Source organism: Hippocampus zosterae, chromosome 5 (genome assembly GCF_025434085.1).
Source record: "Hippocampus zosterae strain Florida chromosome 5, ASM2543408v3, whole genome shotgun sequence".
Classification (NCBI taxonomy): Eukaryota; Metazoa; Chordata; class Actinopteri; order Syngnathiformes; family Syngnathidae; genus Hippocampus; species Hippocampus zosterae.
This window is the reverse complement of record NC_067455.1, coordinates 772,696-795,661: the sequence shown is the minus strand read 5'-3', so window position 1 is coordinate 795,661 and position 22,966 is coordinate 772,696. Positions and strand designations below refer to the sequence as shown.

Here is a 22,966-nt window from a genome sequence, read left to right as displayed (position 1 = left end):
GAATCAGAATAGCTTCATTGTCATTGCAATGAAATGCAACGGATGTCAAAAAAGCAATGACCACTAAGGGGACACAGAACTGGAGTCAGCTGGGTCGCCTTTCACAGCACCTCGTTTATTACTTTATTTTTATTTTATTTTTTGCAGATGAAAACAATCGCAAGGTGAACTGTAGCAACTCGGCTTAACAAACCGTGATCATTCCACTTCCTACTTTTTCACGTCAATGTTGAAAATTTGGGATGCTTTTCAGATGCCACGTCTGCTCAATGGTGGCGGTCATGGCATCGAATGCGTGCGGGGCGGGCGGGTACAAGAGATATTTGCGACCTACCTGTTGACTCGCCGCGGGCACTTGTCCGGCTTGATGTCCACCTCGTAGTGGTAGACGTCCATCTTGGGTATCTCCACTTCAAAATAGTTGGCCAGCAACTTGATGGGCTTGCCCACAGTGCCCATTCCTGGCCGACGCGGGGCATGGAACACCTGTTGCAGGGGTGGGGGGAAGACCCCCATGGGCACTGAGGACAAACGAGCGGGAGAACGGAAGTCAGATTTAGTCCGACTAAATTTGAACTAATTCCATGGTCGTTTTTGTGGCTTGCGGGGGTTTGTTGTAGGCTCGGTTATGTCTGTTGGCAATCTTTTTTCTTTTTTTTTTTACTGGACACTTGACAACATGAAATTGGTAACTATTGCAAGTCGGCTCACAAAGATGTCTCGAGTAGCTATGTCTGAAAAAAAAAGGAATCTGTCATTTTGGTTTGAACATTAAAGCACATTAAATAGCATGACCTTTGTGAGGATAACGCTGAGCGGAAAATGGATGGATGGATGGAGGCTAAACTGTGAACATTTTGAGGTTTCGTCATTTTGGCATGTGGGCGGAGCACGGAGGCCAATTTTGGTCACTGCCCACAAAACGCAACATTTGAACAGAAAGAGAAAGCCAGTGTCAGTGTCAACCCATCTGGGGTGCAAAGTTTGGCTGTAATTCCTGCTTGTGAGGGGGCCCCCCGTGTCTTAACCCCTTGGGTCCCCAGAGAACGCCCCCGCACCCATACCCCCGCCTCCCCTCTCGCCCCACCGTCAACAACAAAGACCCCAGCTGCCCGGCTCCTCCGTCTGGGGCGCACATAAACAACACAGGATGGCTTGACGGAGGGGAGTGCCCTCACAAAAACACGGGAGAGCCCCTCTGCACACTCCCCCCCCCCCCCCGGCATTCCCAGCCTCACCATGGAGACGCCACAGCAACGCGGCATTGTCATGGATATCAGAAGACCTGTGTGTGTGGGTGTGTGCGTGAGGGGAGCTTGGGGGTGCCTGTTGGATGGGAGGAGGAGCCGGCCGGGACCTTGGCCTCTCGCGTCCTGCGGGGAGCATGTTCCCACATCGGGGCCAACCTGGAAAAGCTCCTCTTTAAATAGCTGCAAGGGGTTTCCTCAAGGTAAAACGGCACTGCGTGTGCGTGTATACTGTAGAACTCTCGGCCCCACGGACTGTGTGCTAGAACCGGAGCAAATTTTGATGAAAAAAAGAAAAAAAAACGGACTTCCGTCACCCGTTTTATGCCTTTGCGCTCACAACCGGCTGCTCGGAGGAAAGACATCAACTCCTGTGATAGCATCTCACACTTGCCACCGACTACCTTCACTGCTTATTAATTGTGATGAAAAGAATCTTGATGGCCACACGCTGAATAAAACGCACGCATGTACGCACACGCCTGGCGCCCGCTTGCCAGTGAAGGCAGATGGCGTGAATCCGAGCCAGATCTCGCCGGCGTCCCGAGACAATAGTTCCCCTGCGGTGCGACGACAATAGCGCAGCATCATTGGGGCTGGCTAACCTGTTAGCATCTTCACTGCGAGTCTGTGACATAGCACAAGCGTGGGCTACTTTGCGTTTGATGTTCAGTCAACCTGGTGGACATCAAAGGATGAGCGCTGGGGGTGTGTCCTGCTTTTTCTTGGATTTTTATTTTCACGCATTGGGTCTAAAATTAGGAAGTGAAGCAATGCTCTCCTTGCTCACATGCGAGGGTCCACATGGTAAAATGGCCGCCCCCAGAAATGGACACGAACGGGTTGCTTAATTCATATTCCACAAGGACAACATTCATCATAATGTCGTGTTTAGTCGAATGGGGGCGCCTAGAAGATATTGTCAAGAATTTGGGGGGGGGGTTGACTTCCCCTTTAAATTTGATTCTAGGCAAGTATCCTATTACGTAGCCTAATGAGTGGACTTGCATGACATATGGTTGATTTCAAATTTTTCTCCGATTTAGCCAAAATTCACTTCTGCGAAGTCCTGGTATATTGCCATGGAAAGTTCCAAACGTGAAAAATAACTGGGATTTTGCAACTGTAACCACGGATTCACGTCACGTGGTTTTTGTTTTCCCAAAAGACAGCGTGCCCTCACGTAGAACGTCCCTCCAGATGTGAGCATAGCCCTCAAGATGTCCGCATACCTCAGTTCAGCAAATGAATTACCACTGCATGTTCATCTTATTTGGCGCCTTTTTTTCTTTTTTGGTCACATTTATTCCAAACGATGGAGCCCAATCACAGCAGACCTTGCGTAAAACATTACATTATCACACGGCGCTTCAAGCTTACCTCTTGACAGCACAATTCTGCATCAAAGGGTTGAGTTGTTTGCCTTTTCTTGGGCTTTCTAGCCCACTTATTACAAACGACGGAGCAGAGTAGATCAAAAGAAGACAAGTTGCAGGAAGTAAATTGACTCACACTCAAGTCTCATGCTAACCAAGTTTAGAGAAACCGTTTTGTTTTCACCTTTCGTAGCTGTTAAATTATTTTGATAGTTGCAAGACTATTAAGAAAGAAAAAAAAAGATTGATATGAGGTAAGTTGACATTTTTTCCCCCGCTTAGACGGCTTTTACACGGTAACGAAGGATTCCGGAATCAGCAACGACATCAGCACCGCATGTGACAACTAAAATAGTTGTTGCACCGTGACAATTGCTTTCAACACAACAGGGGGGGAAAAAAACAACCCCGCTCGCCACATTACACAATTCTGTTACAAAGTACCCTTAAAACGTCTACACACCCCTGTTCAAATGTCAGCTTTTCACGATGTAAAAAAATAGGGCACCGAGATAAATTCTTTCAAAACTCGTCCCACTATTTAAACTTCGAGTAGAAGTAAATGACGTGATTGCCCTCTTCGAACTGTGTTCAAAATAAAGCAGTCACATTCAAACTCATGGTAAATGGGAGCCAGTATACATTTAAAGTCCCTGCCATGAACACCAATCAAGTCCAAAAGTTCTACTAAGCTTTCCCTGACATAGTCGCACCGCTCCAGAAAGTGACTGAAAAACTGCAGCAGTTAAGGTATTTTAATGCCCTTGCATGTGGGCAAGGAGAGCCATCTATTTTATATGGTTCATATGATGACAAGAACGAAAATTAATTCATCTTTATCTCCGATGAATTTTATTCCATTCACATGAAATGACCCTCATTTCCTGTGGTCTTTTGGAGTTCAGGGGTCACTCCTTAGGACCTTCTATGACTCTGTGGTGGCCTCAGCCATTCATGATGGCATAGTCTGCTAGTCAGGCAGCATCTCAGCGCGGGACAGAGAGAGGCCAGGACCGACTGGTCAGGAGGGCCAGCTCTGTCCTGGGCTCCTCCCTGGACACTCTGGAGGAGGTGGGCAACAGGAGGATGCTAGCCAAGCTAAAAAGCTCTAATGGACAGACCCTCCCGCCCCTCCGGTTCACCCTGACAGCACTGGGCAGCTCCTTCAGCCAGAGACTGATACACCCGGGCCGTAAGAAGGAGAGGTACCGGTAGAGGGGGGGGGTCTCTCTCTCTCTCTCTCTCTCAGGCGGAGAAGCTCACATGGGGTGGGATTAAGTAAATTAGCCACACTGTTACATCCATTTTCTGATCCGCTTTATCCTCACAAGGGTCGCGGGGCGTGCTGGAGCCCACCCCAGCTGTCTTGGGGCAGTAGGCTAGTGACACCCTGGACCGGCTGCCAGCCGAACGCAGGGCACACAGAGAAGAACATCCACGCTCACACCCACACCTAGGGACAATTTTAGTGTTCAATCAGCCTGCCATGCATGTGTTTAGAATGCGGGAGAAAACCCACACAGGCACGGCGAGGACATGCAAACTCCACACAGGAAGGCCGGATCCGGGATCAAGCCCACAATCTCTGCACTGCGAGGTCGACGTGCTAACCACTCTCCCACCGGGACGCCCCACTGTTACATCACAATCCCCAAACATTCCGTGTGGCTCGCTTAGACACCTTTTCAGAAATTCATTCATTCATCTTCCTAACCGCTTGATCCTCACTAGGGTCGCGGGGGGTGCTGGAGCCTATCCCAGCTGTCTCCGGGCAGTAGGCGGGGGACACCCTGAATCGGTTGCCAGCCAATCGCAGGGCACACAGAGACGAACAACCACTCGCACTCACACCTAGGGACAATTTAGAGTGTTCAATCAGCCTCCCATGCATATTTTTGGAATGTGGGAGGAAACCGGAGCACCCGGAGAAAACCCACGCAGGCCCGGGGAGAACATGCAAACTCCACACAGGGAGGCCGGAGCTGGAATCGAACCCGGTACCTCTGCACTGTGAAGCCGACGTGCTAACCACTGGACTACCGGGCCGCCCCAGAAATAAACAGATTAAAGATTTACTCGGCTGCTTTATTTCACACTTGATTGGTGGGCAGGCAACCCAGAAAGCCAAATATTTCTATTTATAGCAACTAAAGTCAATTTTAAACAAAATTTTGCCTTTGAAACATTGCCCATACACTTAATTGTGGGGCCCAGTGTGACACAGGACCAGATAACTTGAGTTACGAGTTTAATTACCTTTGTGACTTAAAAACTTAAATACATATTGAATAAATACACAAAGAAGACTGTCACAAACTAAGCTCGGTGGAGTGCAGTAATTGGCTGTTTTTCCCAGAAGAGAAAGAATATACACCTCTGGGTATTATTTTATCGTCTGTCTACATGCTGCACCATTTGTATTGAACCATCCATCACTTCAATAGCAACTGCAACAAAGTTAATGTCATTGGCCAATCTGTGGCTTTTTGCACGAAGCCAGCAGGTTTATAAGGCACATTTATGTAATTTATTTAAAAACACACAAAGTACATTTCTCTTTGTTTTCCATTGAGTTTTCCAGTAAACCTGTACTTTTTCTTTTGCTTCTTGAAGGGAAAATAGAATGGTGTTCTAAATTAAGAGTTCACTGTTGCCGCACTTAATTAAAAGGGCCTCACTTGACCATAATGCCACTCCTGTAATGTAGCCAATCAAAGGAGATGCCAATTATGCTCCATTTGTTCACCACCCCCCTCCCACTTCTCTAAATAATTGACCACCATCTAAACACTATCATCAGCGGCTCTTTTGAATCAGCTCTCTCTCACTCACACACAAATGGGCAACTTCATAGATAAGGGTTGGGGGGGGGGCTCAGCGGGCCTGTCCGATCCACGAATCCTAAATTAACCTCAACCCAATACATGTTAAATGACACTTATGTCTTGTACTCCGATTTTTATAGATAAAACACTAAGTGAGATCCGATACACTGTCAATGATGGGGGAGAAGGGCAGCCCATGGCTCAACCTCATGCTGCCAGTGGAAGGCGGGCTTCATTCCCACGACCTCCGCGGACACCCCCCGTCCCAGCGGATACTCAAACCGTTCAAGAGGGCCCGTTCGCGGTTATAAATCGGGAAAATCCCTAAAGAACCCCCCCACCCCCGGGTCTCCCTTCACACGGTTGTCACCCACCAACTAGCCGAGGCCAGGCGACCGTAGCTCGGCTTTTTCTTTTACAAACATTGCCCCAATATACATTTTTAACCGCATAATATATAAATATACATACCAGCGCCAGACGGCCCCGGCTCCATCCCATTCACTTAGCCGCGCGGGTACAAGCTAGCTAATCCAGGATGGTGTGGCCGAACCGCCGGCCCCTTCAGGCTGGAAGGCAGATTTCCAGCCTCCTTCTCTCGGTTTGTTGTCCGTCTTCCTCCCTCCCTCGGTGTGTATTATCCCCCGGCCGCCCCAAAAAAAAAGACCCACAAGATGAGTTAGAATGTTAAAAAAAAGAAAGTGTGGGGCGATCGCTGGCCACCAGTCCGCCGCTGGACTACCCGTTGATCCCCTCTGCCGATTGTCGTTTCGGTGTACCTCCCCGCCAACCCGCTCCGGGATTGAGCCGACGGTCCGCGGCGTCGGGGTGCCTCGGGCGGTGTGTGTGGTGGCTCCCTCCCCAGTCAAACAAAAAAGCCACAGTCGGCGCCCGCCCCCCGCACCCCTTAAACCCCACCACCACCACCCAAAAATCAAACTTCTTCTCTGCCATCAAAACTGTTGGCGAATTTACTGACGTGTCCTGGTGGCGGAACAGGGAATTGCAATGTAAGAGTTCACCTAACGTTACCCCTTTTTAAATTGTACGTGAAGTATGTGCACGTAAACTACGTGAATCTGAAATCACCGTTGCCGTGGACAACTTTATTGTCAAATGTGCTAGTTAACGACTAGTTAGCTGCACCTCCGCTTGACAGAGTAGAGGTCATAGGTTACAATTCAGCCCCCAAGTCTGAAGTTTGCATGGGAGGTTAATTGGACACTCTATATTGTCCCCCACTGTGACTGGTTGTTTGTCTACGTGTGCCCTGCTATTGGGTGGCAACCAGTTCAAGGTGTACCCCGCCTACTGCTTGAAGATCTGCTGGGATAGGCTCCAGCAAGCCGCGACTGAATGGATAATTTATGGCTAGGTAAGAGAAAAATTAGTAAAATCCATACAGATTTGGATTCGATTGGATTGAGACCACTAGCAGTTGCAATGTGGGTGAGGGACTTTCCCTGTGTCACGTAGGTGGTGGACCCCAAAATGCAAGCAAGAGGGAGGAGCAGGATAAACTTGACGAATTGTACTAAAACAGAGAAAACTAAATCCAAAGCAAACATAGTCCAAAGTAGCAAACAAAAATCACAACTGAAGCTAAAACAGAACTGTGATCAAAACATGACCGAAACAAACCTGACGGCAACAAACAAACAAACATGACAGGAGCCAATAGCAAACAATGACCCGACACTGAGTGTTTGGGCGGGAGTCCTTTTATTCAACTAATAATTACCTAACGACCAACAGGTGTGCAGCTGCAGGGGGAGCCCTACAGTGTTGGTCCCAAACCAAATCATGACACCCTGGTTACCAACTTTTCCATTAGAACTACAGTACTGTATTGTGAAGCAGCGGCCAAAACTGTGACTGCCGCTGGAATTTTGTTTTGTTTTGTTATTCTATGTAGTTTGCTACTTACACAGACCGCCCTCTGCTGGGACAAGACAGTTATGATTAATAATGTTTTTTTTTTGTTTGTTTTTTTGCTTGATTTGTGCAGCAAGGGCGACATCTGTGTGACGCCGGGACATAAGGATGATACAGGTAAGAACATTTCTGGTAATGAATGAATGAAGGTTTACAATGCTTTATAATGGGGTGTGTTTTTACCCCAACGTTCAAGCCCCTAAATAACATGAAACATGGCGCAAAGTGCCCCTGCCGTTTTGTCACATGAGGCTTACAAAGCCTTTTAAACAATGCCTGCAAACTTTACGGCGTAAAGATCTACACTGATGTACTGTCAGTCAAAACTGCCAGTTTGGTCGCCTCCTGCCTCGTCTCCCACCACGATTGTTTACGCATGCGCTTAGAAGATCTGCCAGTGGCTTGTACTCGTCAAAAGGAATCCGTAGTTTCATTTTAAAAAGTTCTTGACAGTTTATTTTCATGTCACTTTACATGTCAATTTATATTACAATATATTAAAAAAACTGTCATCCTCCCATTTTCCTGCTATTAATAACTACTTCCACCCAAATTTTGATATACGCCCCTTCCGCGTGACAGGAACTGCTCTGACGTCACGGACCTCAACGCGGAAGCGGTCGTCATCGTAAAATACGGTGAGTTGGAAGCTATTTGTTGAAATTCTCGTTGTTTTGTGGCCACGGGCGCTCTTTCTTCTCTAGTTGAAATGAATGTTAATGTTTACACAGACAGGGGTACCTTTGACAACATTCTGTCAGTGCGTTTTGTTTTGTTTTTTTAACTCGCAAACATTTAGCCTTGATTGAGTGCATTTGTCTTGTGAAACATTGCAGTGGGATATTTCACGGGAAAAACCTGCCGCTGAAATCCCATCACCTCTCGAAAGACTTTTGCTTTTTTTCTATTTGTATATCGGCATATTTTTTCTCTAATTATCTCGCAGCCTAAACATGTCGTGGATAAAGGAGGGCGAGTTAAATCTACTGGAGAAGATTTCAGCCAGTATCCTCAAGGTATGAAAAAAATGCTTTACTTGGATTGAAATATTGATTTAGAATGGAATTCAATTGGAATTTTCTTTGAGAAAAAGTATTGTTTCTATGTTTTGTTTTGTTTTTCCAAGAAAAATCAAAATTTTGACAAGAAAAACGAGTCTTTCGTAAAGTTATTAAGAAGTTAAATTTTATAACTAGTGCTATATAAATTAGGATGTATTGTTTTGTATTGTGTGAGAAAAACAAGTCTAGCAAAGTCATTAAAAGCAGCTTAACATTTTAGAGGGGGGGAGAAAAAATGCCCATTTTTAATTGGAGGTGAGACTTCAAAATGGTCAGAGGAAATATAGTATAGTCGCTGCTTTCACATGTGACCCACGTTCTCTCCCCCCTGCCCCTCTCCAAGGCGGGGCCCATGCCCAAACACGTGGCCTTCATCATGGACGGCAACCGTCGCTTTGCGCGCAGGAAGAACATGGAGCGCCAGGAGGGACACATGCAGGGCTTCGACAAATTGGCAGAGGTGAGCCCGGCTGACTTTTCAAAGTGTGGACTTGTTCCACTGCAAACGGCCCTCGCTTGTCTTCCAGACACTTCGCTGGTGCAAGCATCTGAACATCCAGGAGGTGACTGTGTATGCCTTCAGCATCGAAAACTTCAAGCGCACTAAGGACGAAGTGGAAGGCCTGATGGAACTAGCCAAACAGAAATTTGAAAGACTTTTGGAGGAACGGTGGGTTACCCGTCAATCAGCGGAACCTTTATGACGTTTACGGTACACGTATTAGCCGATTAGCCACAATTTATATTGCGTATAATGGACGCTCATTGGGCAAAAAAATAAGAACAATGAAATTCAAAAAAAAATCTTTCAAAAATACTGATAACTCTTCGGCGAATTATGACATGACAACCGATCAGCCAATCTTGCATAAAATGCAAAATTTCACATGTCTAAAAGCAAGCACGCTGAAGCTCTTGTTAAACTCACGGTGTTAAAATTCTTCAACAAGGCCAGTATAAAAAGAAAAGCCGCCGTCATGGAGTCGGACGCTTCCGCTACTCTGTGCAGTTGAGTAAAGCCATGATGCGCATTCAGCATGTGACGCGTTTCATTTTCACGCTTTTCCCAATCAATCAATGACTGCTTGTGTTTCATGAACAAGGTTTCATGATGTGTTGTTTTTATGCTCTTTTCAAACGCAGGGAAAATCTGGAGAAGCACGGCGTTTGCATCCGGGTGCTGGGCGACCTGAATCTGCTGCCGCTGGACCTCCAGCGACTCATTGCCAAAGCGGTGCTTGCCACCCGAGCTCACAATAAGTACGCTGTCGTCTCTCATCCTTAGTGGAGTTTTTCTTCTTTGTTGTTGGGGTCCCCCCCCAACCCAATTCCAGGAATGCACTCTCCAGGTTGGAGACAGAGAGGAAGGCCAAAGAGAATATTTTTAAGAGGACAAAGCCACATTTTAACCAAAAGCAACTTTAACAAGGAGAGTAGAACGTTTGTGCATTTTTTTCTTGTATCTGGGAAAATGTCACAGTTTTGACAGGGGGGGGGGGGGGGGGGAATTCCCAAAGTAAAAGTCAGTAGGAAAATGACAGTTGTATGAGAGGAAAAAAGTGACGTTGTTTTGTACACGGCATTAAAATGTTACTTTTCCTGAATTAAAATGCAGTCGCACGCTGTACCGGTATAAAAATAAAATCATCAAATATCCAAACATTTTTTAGGAACGGGATTATTTTTTTTGATTTTTAAATTTTTTTTCCCAACAGGTGTTTTTTGAACGTGTGCTTTGCCTACACGTCACGATATGAAATGACCAACGCGGTGAGAGAAATGGCCTGGGGGGTGGAGCAAGGACTGATTCAAGCCAGGTAACGCACGCACGCACGAACACAGGGCAGGTGTCGAGTCGCGATATTACAAGTGAAACAAGTTTTTCTGTTTTGTTTTTTTTTTTCTTTTTTTTTGTGTGTGCAATTTAACAGAAAAATTGTCACATAAAGAGAAGAACGCCCAAACTAAGAACATTTGCAACTGCAACTTTACAAGAATACACTTGCTATTTAAATAACTCCCATGGAATCTTGTATTTAAAGCTTCAAATGCCTCTCCAGTTATCAACTGAAATTATCTTATGTCCTTTCTCACTTTCCGTACAGTGTGCAACAAGACAGTCTAAACGCCGAATCTAGGAACCTAAACGTCGTCAAATGTGCTCAAACCGCGATCGATGATCACCAAAATTGACATTGACATCTTTTTTGCTCACAGCAACCTCTGAAAATATGGAAATGATCACCCGAGTATTAGGGATTTGATGGTGCTTTCCTCTTCATAGACGTATCGTCCATAAAATACAAAATACGTAAACATGTCTTTGCAACGTTATGCAAAGGCCAAACTTGGAAAAACGTGCAGGACATGCAGTTGCCTGTTAAGAAGATAGTCTTTGGCTACACTCTGGGGTTGCAATTTGGCCTGCCGTGACCACACACAAAATCCAGTTTGGGACGATTTAAAAGGATGGAATAAAAGCCCACTTCTTAGTTCATCCTTTTTAGAACATTTCTCGTCCTCCGTCCCAACGATGGACAGTCCGAGACGGAGGGAACATTCTGTCCATTTCTGGAAATTGAACCCAAAAAGTTAAAATTGGTGGGAATAAGTTCAAATATGGCAATAGTCGTCTTCCTTTAAGGGTGGCAGCTCGTTTTACGTGTCTAGTATGACGAGAGAAAATGTTTCATTTGTGTGCGTGTGTGTGTGTGCGTGTGTGTGTTAGTGACGTGTCGGAGGCGCTGCTGAGCCAATGTCTGTACAGCAACAATTCTCCCAATCCTGACCTTCTCATCAGAACCTCTGGCGAAGTGCGCCTCAGTGACTTCTTACTCTGGCAGGTGACGATGACAAAGACTTTTCGTTCAATTTTATTGTGGACTATGGAGTCTTTTTTTATTTATTTTTATTTCCCCGCACCCCCCCCCCCCCCCCCCCCCTTGCAACTCAGACATCCCACACGTGTTTAGTGTTCCAGTCCGTGCTGTGGCCCGAGTATTCCTTCTGGAACTTGTGTGAAGCCATTCTCCAGTATCAAGTCAACCACAAATCCATTCAGGTGAGGCTTTGCTTAAAATGACCAAAACGGCAGATTAATCTATTCGGATTCCCCCCTTCTAGAGCCCGCTGATCGCTCTTGGACCTACTTATGACTGTGTCAATCTAAAATATCGTCAAAATTACAATTGAAGGTGCTTACTCATCGGTTATTTGAACACGTTTGAGAAGATAAATAGCTGCACTGGACCAAAAGGGACCTACAGGCAAGTCTACATAACAGGATTGAGACATTGGCTTCCTGTGTGTGCTCCTATTTTAGAAACCCATTCACACCATTTACGGCGCACTCCTGCGTCACTGGAACGTTTCTCGAAATAAAGCATTCTTCCAAAATAACATATTTTGATAGGAACTTAGAACTGGTGAAGCCAGAACAGGCCTTAGAGCAGCCCGGCCCAACGTGAACCAGACGAAACTCCAGATTAGTCACGCGAAGCCTGATTTGATCTATTATCCAAAATGGCTAAAGATTCCTCAATAGCGTACCGGAAACTCTCCCCCTTCCAGAACGCACGGGACGTCCACCGAGAGCACCAGATGCTACTGCAGCTAGAGGCTGACCGCACCTGCGCCTTGTCCGCTGAGCACCTACAGCGCCACGGCAACGGCAAGCCCGCGGACGCCGGCCGCAGGCAGGAAGCGCTGTCGCACTACGTCAGCCGACGGCAAGAGCGAGTTCGCCACTTCGTGGAGGTGCTGACGACCAAGCGGGACTCTTTCTTTACTGACTTGTGCTACGGCGGCTCAGCCTGAGAGCGCCTCGTTGTAGACCCCGCCTCTTCCTACAAGGTCTTCTTCTGCTCAGTGACCAGAAGAGGGCGATGTCAACCCCTATGGGGCAAGAGAGTTACTGGCATATTTATAAATGTAGATTTAAATGTAAAAAAAAAAAAGAAGAAAAATCGTGATAACAGGAAATACGTGTCTGCTCAAAATGAAGTTGAATGCGTTCGTCATCTTTTAAAGTGCATGCTGTGGTTTGTGGAGTGAACGCTGTGCCGTTAACATCCGGTTCATCAATGAAGGTGTCAGTCGTGTGAAATTGATGACGTAACTCGGTTTTGACCACATTTATCAAAAAAGAATAAAGACATTATTGATTGTCAATGAATGAGTTGTGATTCACTCTTTTTGAAAGTGTTCTTGCCTATACAGAAAAATACACACTAGTTGTAAAACTGTCAGAGAGAATTAATATCGCTTCTAAAATCTGATTAATGTTACTGAAATACATACTAGATGTGAATAGGCACTTCCTTTCATAACTTTGCTGCTGTAAATTGGGAATTTCTCCATCGTGGGACGAATTGAGGTTTTCTTATCTTACAAATAGATAATAGCCCGCCCGACATCGTAGAAACAGATAAATAAAGTACATTTCTTCACGTTTAAATACAGTAGTTGGGCATCAACAAGTCAGCCCTTTGCAACAACTGTCAAAGACTGATATGAAGGAATCTGAGTGGTCGCAATTATTTACGGAAATGTGATGCATTTTATTGTTGGTGTTTTTAAAATGTTGATCTTTATTATTTATCCTCTATTTTTTTAGTTCATGCTGCAAATTATTTTTAAATGTATTTTCATGGTTTCATTAATGTATTCCTGATAGAACCTTAATACTGTAATGAATCCCTGCAAATCCATGTGCAGGAAGCGATATTATTGCGTAGTTTAGCACGCCCCCTTGAGGCGCTTACTCAGTACTTCCAACGAGATCCCCGCTCCAATCTCTCGTCTTCAACCAAAAAGTGGTAGAGTCCTTTGGCCACGTGACACGGCGGTATCCAATGACAGGGGGCGCTATGTCCAACTGGTTCAAACTGGTTTGGTTCTTATATTTCATGGTATAAACTAGAAAAACATTGCTTAGCGATATACATGCGCCATTTTAAGCAGCTCCCGTCTGCACAGAGTACCGTGACCACCTTGTGAGAAGGAAAAAAAGACTGTTTTGCCCGTTAATTTTTGTTTTCACATTTTATCTGCGACGACATGGCAAAAGCGAAGGTAAGATTTGTGTTTACGTGCGAGTGTGATTTTTTCGTGCAGAGACCTTGGCGGTGTTTTTCTTTTCTTTTCTTTTTTAAATTTTATAGTGAAGGTTATGTGAGGTTGTCGTCTTGCGTGTGGAAACGTCATCGCCATGACAGCCAGCCGAGGCGCGCAAACCTACAGCCTAAGGAAAATTAACATGTCCGTTTTTTTTCCCCGTTGGTAACCATATAATTAACGAATGTGCTCGTGAATAACAACGTCGTACCTGTTTGTTTTGTCCTTGATTTTTTTAACCTTTTTTAAAAACGACAAAGTTTAGTGTCATTTTCGCGCCAAACTGCTCGCACATACGTGCATATGTTGACGTTGACGTAAACTTGACGGTTAGCCGTCAATCAAAATGTAGGTTTTGTAAGCGGGGTCTTCGGTGGGGGATGGGAGGGAGATGTGACGTTTTTGGGTTTTTTTTTTTAAACCCGAGTCCTCTTAGTTTGCTTCGGCTAAGACCCGACCCCCCCCCCCCCCACCAATAGACATTTATTGAATCAGAATTCAAATTTTACATGTTAACGTGGCCTTATTTTGTATTTGAATGACGTGTTGTTTATTTCCAGCCTCCGGAGCAGCCATTGGGCAATTTGAGACTAAACCACTAATTTCCGGGAGGTTTTTTATTTTTTTGAGGGGGGCGGTGATTTTAAAAACGACATTTTCCCCCGTTGTTTTAAGTTTGAATTAATTTGTATCCCTTTGTGGTATGGCAACGGTGCTAAACAAGCAGTAGTTTGCTCATCCGAAGACCGTCATTTCGTTAATTTCGTCTCCTTGCGCTTACATGGGCAACTACCCGCCAAAAAAACAAAAACAAAGCGAAACGTCTGGCTACAAATACGTGTTGTCCTGGCAACTGTTGCCGCCCACCATTTATTTGAATTTAAATAAGAGCGGGAAGGTCACGTGCTACTTGCCAAAAGACATACCAAATTTTTGCCTACTAGGGTAATTTCCGGAGCCATTTCCCCCAGTTTTTTACAAAAACAATAATTAGAGTGTGATTTTTTAAAAATCATTACAATATGAATTGTGACAATAAGGTAAAAATGACTATGACAATTATGCTGTCAGAGTAATGAAATGTTTGAATTGTTGCTACTTAAGGTTTAATGGTTTATTTATTTTCCCCTCAACAGTCAAGTGCCACAATTGAGGTTTGTTACATTTTTATTCACTTACACCTTTTAATATAACAATTGCTACATTGTGGCTACATTTTCACATTCTTTCTCTCCACAGAGACGCTGTTCCCCACGCCTGTTAGCGGTGCGTTGCATACACTTGCATAAACTGTTTCCTGACTTGCACTGCAGCCATACTCACATATTTATTCATACTTGACTAGACTGTGATTCATCAATGATAATAATACTGAGATAAATAAAATATATTATTATTATTATGTTACAAACTGACCAGGAATTTTTAGGGGTTGTTTGGGTTACTGTAGTTGGACAGCAAAATAAAAAAATAAAACACCCTGTGCGGTTCTCAACAAGTGTATTAGATTACCACCTGATGTCAAGCTTATGCTTGGTGTGGATGGTTGTTCATCTTGTGTGAGCCCTGCGATTGGCTGGCAACCATTTCGGGGTGTCTCCCCCACCTACTGCCCGAAGACAGCTGGGAGAGGCTCCAGCACGCGCCCGTGACGAGAAGTGGATTAGAAAATGGATGGAGATAGATAGATAAACACACACACACGTGCGCGTGGCCCACCATAAGTAATATAAACTTACATACATTAGAGCATTGCATCCTTGTCTGGATGTTTGGCCCACCCCTATTCCACGTGATGCTCAAAACTAAAAAAAGACTTGTTTTAAAAATGAAAATTATTCTCATCCTGCAGAAACCCAAAGCCGCTCCAGTGGAAGTCAAGAAGAGAGCTGCCACCAAAGTATGATTACCATCACTATCACTGACATTATAATGTTGAAAAAGATCTTACTGTGCGTTACTAATGACAACTTGTATTGTAGAAGGGGCCCAAAGCAAAGAAGACCAAGGCAGAGAACGGCAACGCCAAGCCCGAGGTAGTGATGAATGATACTCGAACCTATATACACGGGTGGTGTAAAATCTCATTTTTAATCAATTGTGTGTTTTTTCAAAGGAGCCCAAGGCCGACGCCGCAGAATCCAAATGAGTTGACATCATTCTCAACATGCTCTCTCTATCCCCTTCCCCTCCCACCCCGACCCTACCCCACCCCTTCCTGTGTACTTGGTGATTGTACAGTTTGAAATAAGTATTTTTTACCAAGTTTTATATTACAAATGTCCGTTATTAGGTTTGCCTTGCACTTGATGTAACACGTGGTGTTCTCACGACGCTCACTCATATCTATTTTGGAATTTCTTACACCCCCACCATTCATACCTCATAGCTAGCCGTCTCTCTTTCTCTCCTTTCTGTCTTTTTTTTTTTTTAACTGCTGAATTTTTGACCCTTTGACACACATTTTCAAACGTAAGGCAGCTAATAAAAAGTCTTAAGTTACGACTTACCAAATGTTTTTAAAAACACTGTATGTTTAAAAAAAAAAGATCTGCCGTCCTCCCCAAGAGACACGTATCATGAATTTTAATGACCCAATGAAGAAACTTGCCCATAAGCTATGTTGATGATGCCGATGGTTAATCTAAATATTGCTGAAATAAAACCTTTTTTTAAAAAAAAAAAAAAAACAAAGCTCTAAATCATCCTTTGTATATTTATGTTGCAATATCGAGTACAGTACTGCCATGCCACATTGAATGGAATAGCCGCTGTACTCGTCTTGGCCACTGGGTGGAGCTCTTCGTTCATTACAAGTTGGGAAAAAGTGGGTCAAATATGACGCATGTAGTGAAAACATCGTCGGCGCTGCCATACCTGAACAACGAAGACTTCTACCCTTGTACGCTTTACTTTTTACTGCGGGGCGATGATCAGATGGAGCAATAGGTGAGTGTGTCGAGAGAGAAAGAGAGAATGTGGACGTGTTCATTCTTTCCGGCGTGAGAGGGGTGTATTTCACACATGTGCAATGGCACCTACATGCCGGCACCAGTGTGTGGAGCCCCATCTCCCCTTTCGAGCATATGGATCACGACCAGCCGGGCCCTTAAAAAAGTGTCCTCACGTTACACTCCTTGCACAAAATTCACCCCAGTTGCTTGGCCCTTTGTGACAGTCAAGTTTTACTTCGACACGAAGAATTGTTTGGTTAATTAAAGAGTGGAGACCAAGGGAAGGTAATTGTGGTTAATACTCGCCCCATTAATGGTCAAAATGGTTCAATTCCTGTTTTCATTGTGACCTTAATCGTTGAATTAGTCGGTGCAAATGACACATTGTTGCCGTTTGAGTGTCAGGCACGTGCATTTGTTTGATAGGTAAGGCGCCTAAAAGTGGTTTGAGCGTTGCTCAGTCAAAATGTACTACTGTGAAACCCCCTGTCTTACTTTTAAATCATCAAATGTGTAAGCCCGAGAAATGTCCGTTTAATCAATTGCAATGCTCCCATCGAATGTCGTAGCAGTGTGTCGTTCATCTAATGAAGTAATTCTCGGTTTGCTGTAGGCTCATTTGCAAAACAAACGTTTTACAGTGATCCCTCGCTATTTCGCGGTTCGTTTATCGAGCCCTCAGTGCATCGAGGATTTTTTTCAAACATATTCATTTAAAAAAATGCGAAAGGCAGCAAAACAGCGGTAAGTCGCGAAGAGTTTGTCATTTCAGAAAGTCAATAAAGCTAAGGGCTGGGGTCTTGTTATCGCAGAAATGCGAATGCTATCACGTGTAACCTGCTAGCTAACCTGATTTAAAAAATAATAAACGGGTCCGCCAAGTTCTTGGTTGTCATATCACACATAATAGTAAAGTAAAAAGAAATGTAAGTTTTATTGTTTAACGACAAAGTTGGAATGCTGATAGTGCCTGTTTACAATGTCAGCCCATGCTAGCATCATACATGCCAGATAGCTCACCCTCTTTAAAAAAAACTATTATGGGTGAAAGTGAAATGAATTAAATGCATAATGCCATCATTGGAATGCTAAATGAGGTTGAGCAGATGTGCTCGCATAACGCCGACCGTTTAACCCGTTTACTACAGCTCATCCAAAGCTCGATGAGACACTCGGAGAGCTCGCATTCCATTTTGCCTCCTTTTCACGTTGCGGTCGGGCCTCGAGTGCCGAATTTCCCACTTGCTGGTGTGCCTCGAATGCAGCACGATGCAGCCGCTGTACAGTGCGAACGGGCTGCTATGTGACGTAACCGTGGTGACAGATGTCCAGTTGCATTGAAGCTGCTGCTTCTGATTGGAACACACCCCCCCGCCCCTACTAGTCGACTAGAGAGCTAGAAAGGGAGGGGGAAGCTGCAAAAAGTGTGGGTGAAAAGGCGGGACGAAGAATGGAAATGAAGGGCTTTCATTGGCTGGCAGGAGTAGAGTACACGGTGTACCCTGCGTATGTTGACGCCTGATTTTGGATGATGTTGACTGAAGCGAGCAGCCTCCAATTACGATAATGATCATCATCATGAGACGTTGTCAGACGGAGCACGAGCATCTTTGGAACAGCAGCAATTTGGTCTTGGATATGTGCCGGTGTGAAAGTGGCTCTTTTGTTTATGTACTTCAGGTAGAGAATTCCAAGAATAGTTCCCAGCTGACTCGGCAGGGTTGCTAGCCAAACGCCCATCATAGTTTAAACCACTCCTTTCTGAAAAGTAAATGCATCAATTTAAAAAAAAATCATTGGTATTACTTCTTTCTTCTTATTGTAATCTGTCCATATTTTCGGGGCCGGGGGACTTATTTGGTGGATTTATGCTAGTTTTTCTTTATCAAGATGATGTTTTAGTTTTAGTTTTTTTTTAAATAAAAAATAAAATTTTAATAAATAAAAAAATAAAAATACGATTTGTGGGGGTGCACCATGCTGTTGAATCTGTCTAACTGTCTGGGGATTGGTGGGCATCGTATTTTTTTTTTACCGTGAAACTTTTTCACAGTTTACTTATTCTGTGACATGTTTGGGATTTTCGTCAGGTTAATACCTGTGCACGTTTCGGGCCACTAACCGTAGAATTATTTTTAGCTGTACAAGATTTGTGCAATTATGGCGCTGTACACTTTTTTTTTTTTTTAACTGCAACTTTTTTTGGGTGGCAGCGGAGGGGTTAGTTTTTACCCACAGAAACATTTGGATTCATGGTCGTATTTTATTTTATTTTTTTTATTTTTTTGGGGGGGGTGGGGCGGTTCTAATTTGACCTGTGGCCCCCAATTTTGGGGGAATTTAAAGGGTTACACCACCTTCCATCAGATTTTTGGCCTACACGCAAGTGACATTTTTTTATTTGCAGCCATCCAATTTCAGCCTGCGCTACATTTGGCCTCATTATTGTCATCTATTCTTAACTCGCACAATGTTTTGGATAATTGACAGGAGTCTTATCCAACACGACCTTTTTGAATAATTGATATTAGAACCGTGTGATTTTTATTTTTTTTTTCAACGCCAAGGCATGCCAATGAGTTGGTGTCTTGGCATGTGATTGAGAACACACCCATGCAGTGTTTGTTCGTAGTCAGTCATCAACGTGCCTCCCCAACGATAGAATGTGGCAAACGGCATCCGGAGGTTCCGACCTCGAATGCCTTTTCTGGTTTGTTTTTGTGCCCTTGGGCGTGTTGATGGGCAATCGTCATTCCATCAGTGATGGTTGGATGCCTTTTGATAAAGAGATTTTCATTTTTACACTTTTGAGCGATCAATTCCGGTCTTTAGGTTTGACAGTCCCAAGGTCTGTGCGTGCGTGTCCCATCGGTGCCGGTATACGATGAAAACGCACGCATCGGGAACGGTTGCGTAATCGCCCTCTTGGACGTGCACGTGCGCCGCCACGAACGCGTCGTTTCCCCGTTTTATTTGCCTTGATCTGCTAACGAGCTAACATAGGACAGTTTGTTTTGGGGGAGGGGTAGAATTAGAGGGGGAAGTTGGGTGGGGGGGAGGGGGGGGGGTTGTGTTTTGGTAGGACCACCAAGTGAAAGTAATGCTTTTGGACATCCCCGGTGTGCGTGTTCCTGCAAAAAGTGGGCGTGTGCGCTGCAGCCCAGCCCGGCAGATCTGGTTGGGCGAGAGCAGGCGCTTTATAAAAAGGCGCAGAAGAAAGTACCTCGGTTGCTCTCTGCGCTTGGGCTTGGAGGGCTGAAGGTGTCGGCGGACAAGTACGGGTTGGGGCAGCGGGAGAGACTCCCGGGCCAAGTTCTCCTAACTCGAATGATCTGCTGGACTTGAAGAATACAGCTCAAAAGTGTCGATGGGATTGACATTGCGGAATCCTGACAAGACTTGCTGAAATCAGCGTTGTCCCGTCGCTTTGAGGAATCCTTGCATACCTGAGCCATCTCTTTTTTTTTTTTTAAGTTCTGTAATTATCCTGTCGAGTAGGGTCATCCTCAAGACTCTTGAAGAACTTCCTCAAATCGGGATCGTCTGCCTGTTGCGCTAATCAGACTCTAAGCAGGTTGACATTCTTGTTTTCACATCACGCCCGATCAAAACGCTTCCATCTCCATCTTTGCCACATGCGGTACATTTTGTTCTTGTCTGGACATCATCCGGAGCGCGTGTGACGAGAAAGACGCAGAACGCGGCCTGGGGGGGCTTTTTGCCGCTGAGCAAATCTAAGCCAGATGATGGATGCTTGGCGCGTCAATCAGCTTGTTCGGAAGGTCGCGCGGTTCTCGTTAGCGAGGGACGCTTCGTACGGGTTTTCCTCTTAACGCCGATGGACTTTTGAAGACTCATGAGATTCTTGTGCTTTCGCAGGTCCTCGACAGCCACTCCGTCTTGCCACGGCCGCCCCGTCCCGCCGCATCCATCGACATGATCATCAGGCTGGGACGGCTGACACCGGGATACTTTCGCCTGCTCCAGGTAGCCACGCTTGGGCAGATTCCACAGCCCCTCATCTGCACCCTTTTACACTTCATTCCTGAACACGAATCGGACGCCATTGTGATCGCCAGACAACGGAACACAGATTGACATGTTCAAAAGACGGCGAGGAAAGTTGGTTTTCCACTTGAAAATGTGTCTTCCTTCAGCTTCTTAGCTGGCTAGCAGCTGTGTAGCTAGTAATGTTTTGTGAACAAAAGACTGAAATTAGCTTCTTCCGTGTTGACGGCCATTTGAGTGGGATTCCAGATTTGACCCGAGGCGTTAGCTTCTCCTGCTTGCTACGTGCCATATCTACCAAACGTTTTGTGCCCAAACCAACTTTGATTTAGCGTGCTGTTTAACAAGGAGCGAGGGTTGAGGTTAGCGTTAGCTTCTTGCGCTAGCTGCCACATGCTCGTCATTAACAGTCGTGATTTTTAGTCTTAACTTTGACTCCAGTATCTTTGCTTTGATTGAGCAACTTTTTTTTAGTGATCAAGGGATTGTTTTGTGCATCTGGGTCAGTGAGTTTGTGCCGAGTAAAGATGGCGACTGCCGCATTCGTTTTTTTGCGCTTTGCCGCCATAGGCTTGTGATCGAAAGGAAGCATTTTCTTTTATTACTTGAAAACATGATGAGTCATGATGTCGGCTACTACGTTGGCTTCTTGTACTAGCTAGCGGCTAAACATTTGCAATCAAAGGAGATGTAATATTGTAAACGCCTTTAATATTAGCCTGGTTAAAGGTGTTTGGACAACTGTTCGTATTGTTTTGTATTTTTTGTTATTGTAAAGTGTCCTTGGGTGTCTTGAAAGGCGCTTATAAATAAAATGTATTATTCATTCATTCATTCATCTTCCGAGCCGCTTGATCCTCACTAGGGTCGCGGGCGTGCTGGAGCCTATCCCAGCTGTCTTCGGGCAGTAGGCGGGGGACACCCTGAACCGGTTGCCAGCCAATCGCAGCAACAACCATTCGCACTCACACTCACACCTAGGGACAATTTAGAGTGTTCAATCAGCCTGCCATGCTGTCATCACCCGGAGAAAACCCACGCAGGCCCGGGGAGAACATGCAAACTCCACACAGGGAGGCCGGAGCTGGAATCGAACCCGGTACCTCCGCACTGTGAAGCCGACGTGCTAACCACTGGACTACCGGGCCGCCTATATATATATATATAATATAAAATGTATTATTATTATTTAAACGTGTACAGTTTTATAATAAATCGTCTTCATTTCTTTTCGTCCCCGCCGCAGAGGCAAGTGGCGGGCGAGGTGCAGACGCAGCCGCAGGACCGTGCCATCAATCAGATCGCCATGATGTTGGCCATCATGGGTCTCAGCTTGTCCTACTACAGCGCCAAGCAGATGACGGAGAAGGTGCAGGCCCACCCGCTGCCCTGAAGTGCCGACTGATGGCTGCGATGGGAAAGTGAAGATGAAGTCATGGTGATGTTGTTATTGTGGTTTTTAGTTTTCTGCAATCAGGCCGTAAAGGGGGGTGACGCTTCTGATGGCACTTGGAAGATGATGTGCGGCCATTAGGCGTTGCAAAGGTGCATGCGAACGTGGTCAAGTCGCGACGGTGGGCGAAAAATTTTGTCATTTACTACTTGAATTCTCAACGTGGGGCGACTTGGAGGATTCTGTGAATATTTTGCACAATCGTTTGTTTTTAAGCAAAAACGTGTCATAAATCACTACCTATTTTATTTGGGGGCGGGGGGGCAATCATCTTGTGACACTCAACATCTTATCAACTTATATACTTTATGTACACCACACTGAGCCTATGTGTGGATTTTTATGACTTTTTTTTTTAATCAATATCCGGAGAAACGTCACTTTATTTGGTAGTTATTTAATAAAGCTGTGAATCCTTTTTTTGCGACGATTGTCTATTTCGGTTTCCTCTCGTCTTATTCGTGAGAAGTAACCAAACGTGAGTGGTGAACAAAGCGCTGAAACCACAAGTCCCAGAATGCATTGCGGCGCAAAGGCCAAAATGTCGATAATTATTCTTCTGAGCCAGAAATGAGTATTTCATTCCAGTGATGGTCGCAGTACATCACATTTGATGAAACGAGGCTTTAAGTGCGCATGGGGAGGGGGTCGGGGTGGGGGTGGGGGGGGTTTAGGCCCACATTTGGCATTCCCATGCTGGATTTGTGTTTCCGCACGTAGCCCCTTTCGTGACGGCGCATGCCCACTCGCTCACCATCGCCCCATGATGCTGTGCGACAGGCCTCCAGACCTCGCCTGCCACCACGTGCCCCCCCCTAATGTCCCCTCCTTCATTCATGATGCTGGCTGACGGGCGGCCATTGGTTGAGCATTGACGCGTCACCCAAATCGGCCCGGTTGCGAGGCGCGGAGACAAAGGCATGAGGATTCGCTCATTGGCATGAATCGTGTCGGGGAGGGGTTTATTTTTATTTATGGAGTGAAGAGGGGTG

General features: G+C 45.2%; 3 protein-coding genes across 6 annotated transcripts in view; 2 read left to right on the top strand and 1 right to left on the bottom strand.

Annotated features, from left to right (window-relative positions):
- Positions 1–6,350, bottom strand: part of LOC127600974 (protein argonaute-3) — a 43,867-nt gene extending 37,517 nt beyond the window's left edge. For 3 of the 4 annotated variants that reach the window (XM_052065917.1, XM_052065920.1, XM_052065922.1), the window contains exons 1-2: positions 5,920–6,343; positions 335–521 (exon numbers count right to left, since the gene is read on the bottom strand). In XM_052065917.1, coding sequence (XP_051921877.1) covers positions 335–521; positions 5,920–5,944 — 212 coding nt within the window. In that variant the 5' untranslated portion in view covers positions 5,945–6,343. Of the gene's footprint in view, positions 1–334; positions 522–5,919 lie in introns of all 4 variants that reach the window. The other variant, XM_052065919.1, reaches the window with a different exon arrangement.
- The window catches only part of LOC127600986 (mannosyl-oligosaccharide 1,2-alpha-mannosidase IC), a 264,345-nt gene that overhangs the window by 138,924 nt on the left and 102,455 nt on the right, over positions 1–22,966 (top strand). The gene's annotated exons all lie outside the window — the stretch shown is intronic.
- Positions 7,938–12,614, top strand: dhdds (dehydrodolichyl diphosphate synthase). Its single transcript, XM_052065982.1, has 9 exons — positions 7,938–8,021; positions 8,330–8,399; positions 8,788–8,904; positions 8,972–9,114; positions 9,588–9,704; positions 10,160–10,261; positions 11,173–11,287; positions 11,398–11,505; positions 12,015–12,614. The coding sequence occupies exons 2-9, from the start codon at positions 8,337–8,339 to the stop codon at positions 12,258–12,260; spliced, it is 1,011 nt and encodes a 336-aa protein (XP_051921942.1). The 5' UTR covers positions 7,938–8,021; positions 8,330–8,336; the 3' UTR covers positions 12,261–12,614.